Source organism: Cucurbita pepo, chromosome LG06 (genome assembly GCF_002806865.2).
Source record: "Cucurbita pepo subsp. pepo cultivar mu-cu-16 chromosome LG06, ASM280686v2, whole genome shotgun sequence".
In the NCBI taxonomy this organism is placed as follows: domain Eukaryota; kingdom Viridiplantae; phylum Streptophyta; class Magnoliopsida; order Cucurbitales; family Cucurbitaceae; genus Cucurbita; species Cucurbita pepo.
In genome coordinates this window covers 10293390-10295386 of record NC_036643.1, presented here as the reverse complement: position 1 = coordinate 10295386, position 1997 = coordinate 10293390, and the positions used below count along the sequence as shown (strand labels likewise).

At 36.4% G+C, this 1997-nt stretch overlaps 1 protein-coding gene across 1 annotated transcript; it reads right to left on the bottom strand.

The window, feature by feature from the left end:
• Positions 1-530: 530 nt before the first annotated feature.
• LOC111796683 lies at positions 531-1732 on the bottom strand. The gene is made up of 2 exons (XM_023679412.1): positions 1501-1732; positions 531-1070 (listed from the first exon to the last, which is right to left on the bottom strand). The coding sequence occupies exons 1-2, from the start codon at positions 1574-1576 to the stop codon at positions 823-825; spliced, it is 324 nt and encodes a 107-aa protein (XP_023535180.1). The 5' UTR covers positions 1577-1732; the 3' UTR covers positions 531-822.
• Positions 1733-1997: the final 265 nt, after the last annotated feature.

Below are 1997 nucleotides of genomic sequence, written 5' to 3'. Positions count from 1 at the left end.
GACAATATTTACTAGCGGTGAAGCTCAAAAGGGAAAGTCTAAAGAAGAGTATATTTGTTAGCTGTGAGCTTGAGCTGTTACAAATGGTGTCAGAGTTGGACACTAGGCAAGGGGGCTGAGCCCCAAAAGGGAGTGGACACGAGGCGGTGTGTCAGCACAAGGACACTGGGTCCCAAAAGGGAGTGGACATGGACTAGAGAAGGGAACGAGTGCTACCTAGTACACTAGACCTCAAAGGGGGTGGGTTGTGAGATCCCACATCTGTTAGGGAGGAGAACAAAGCAATCTTTATAAGGGTGTAGAAACCTCACTCTAGTAACGTGTTTTAAAAACTTCAAGGGAAAGCCCGAAAACCCTCTCAAGGGAAAGCCTAAAATGGACAATTTCTGCTAACGGTAGTTCTCAAACAATCGAAATCTATAATATCGCTTGCTAAATTATATAGACGACTTTGAAAATGAAAATCTTCTCATTCTTCAGAACATGGCTAGCTCAACAGCATATACTCTCAATCACAATTACTAAGCCCATAGAAAAATTGAACATGTATTTACCAATGGAACCAATTCACTAAACAATGATTGATATTTGAGACATGCCTCAGATATCATGAAAGATTGAAGGAGCAACAACTTATTCAAAACTAGTTGACACGAAAAAATTTGCTATGATTTAACGAGCTCAGTTCATCCAAAAACAAAATAGGATAAGATCAAAAAGCTTGTATACATCATTAAACAAAAGGCAAAGGAATCAACGATGTGCACCTCCTCTTAGTTAGGAGAATATTGAGAACGGACGGACGGATGAGTATCGTGGAGCTCAATCTCGAAGGCCGAGTTCGAGTTCGAGTTCATCATCATCTTCAAACAGCTTGAGAAGACGGGCATGTTGTTCTTCTCTTTTCTTCCTTTGCCATATCTTGCATAGAATCACAGAAAAGGCAATCACAGTTACCACTCCTAGACATATGAGTACCATCTTGATCCCCATCGATCGGCTCCTCCAACCATCGCCCTTTTTAGCTTTACCATCACCTTGTTCAGCACTTGAATGCTCATCTGCCAACACTATAAACACAACAAAAACCAAAAACCAGAGAACTCCTCTGTTCATTCAACGAGAATTCGAGGTCTACAAAACACATTCAAATTGGAATTAAATTATCAGGATTTCAATGTCTCCTCAAGAAAACACAAATACAGAACAAAGAGGCAAAAAATGTGGAAAAGTGAAGTAATCTTCGAAGAAATTGCAATGAAATTCTCGATTCATCTCTCTTTGATTATTTCTATTCAAATGCGATATATCATAAAAAATAGAAAACAATTCCATAAATCATTACGCAGAATAATGCTACCGCAAAAGCAAAAATCAACGACAGAAAAAGCGACGAACAATCATCATAGCTACAAATCATCAAGAAACTCATCCCGATTTAGCTACCAGAATTCAAAAAAGAAAACAGAGAAGTTGAAAAGCGAAAAGAGGGATTTGTACCTGAAAGAGAATGGAGAGAAAGAGAGAAAAGGAAGGAGAGGAATTGCAGAGATCTGGAGCTTTGAGATCGAGACATCCCTTCCCCGATCTCTGCAAGGTCTTGGAGGAGAATGAATTGGTTGGGATTTCTTCAGAAGGAAACCGGGAGAGGTTGATAATGGCGGATTTTTCGTCAAGTTCTTTCCTAAATGTGGATTGGAGGGAGTTGGGTCAGCGGTAACGGGCAGCTAACGTAAATTAGTACCCAAACCTTTATATAATGGTCAAATACTTTAGAATAGTAATAACCAAAAACAAATATTATAAAAACAAATATATATATATTAAAATCTGTCCATTTTTATTATATATTACATTTTTTTTAAGGGATAATTTCTATTTTTCTTAAAAAATATATATATTATATCCTAATAAATCTAAAACTATTATATAAACCAATGTTTATATTTATTTATTTATTTATATATATATATATATATATATATATATATATATAT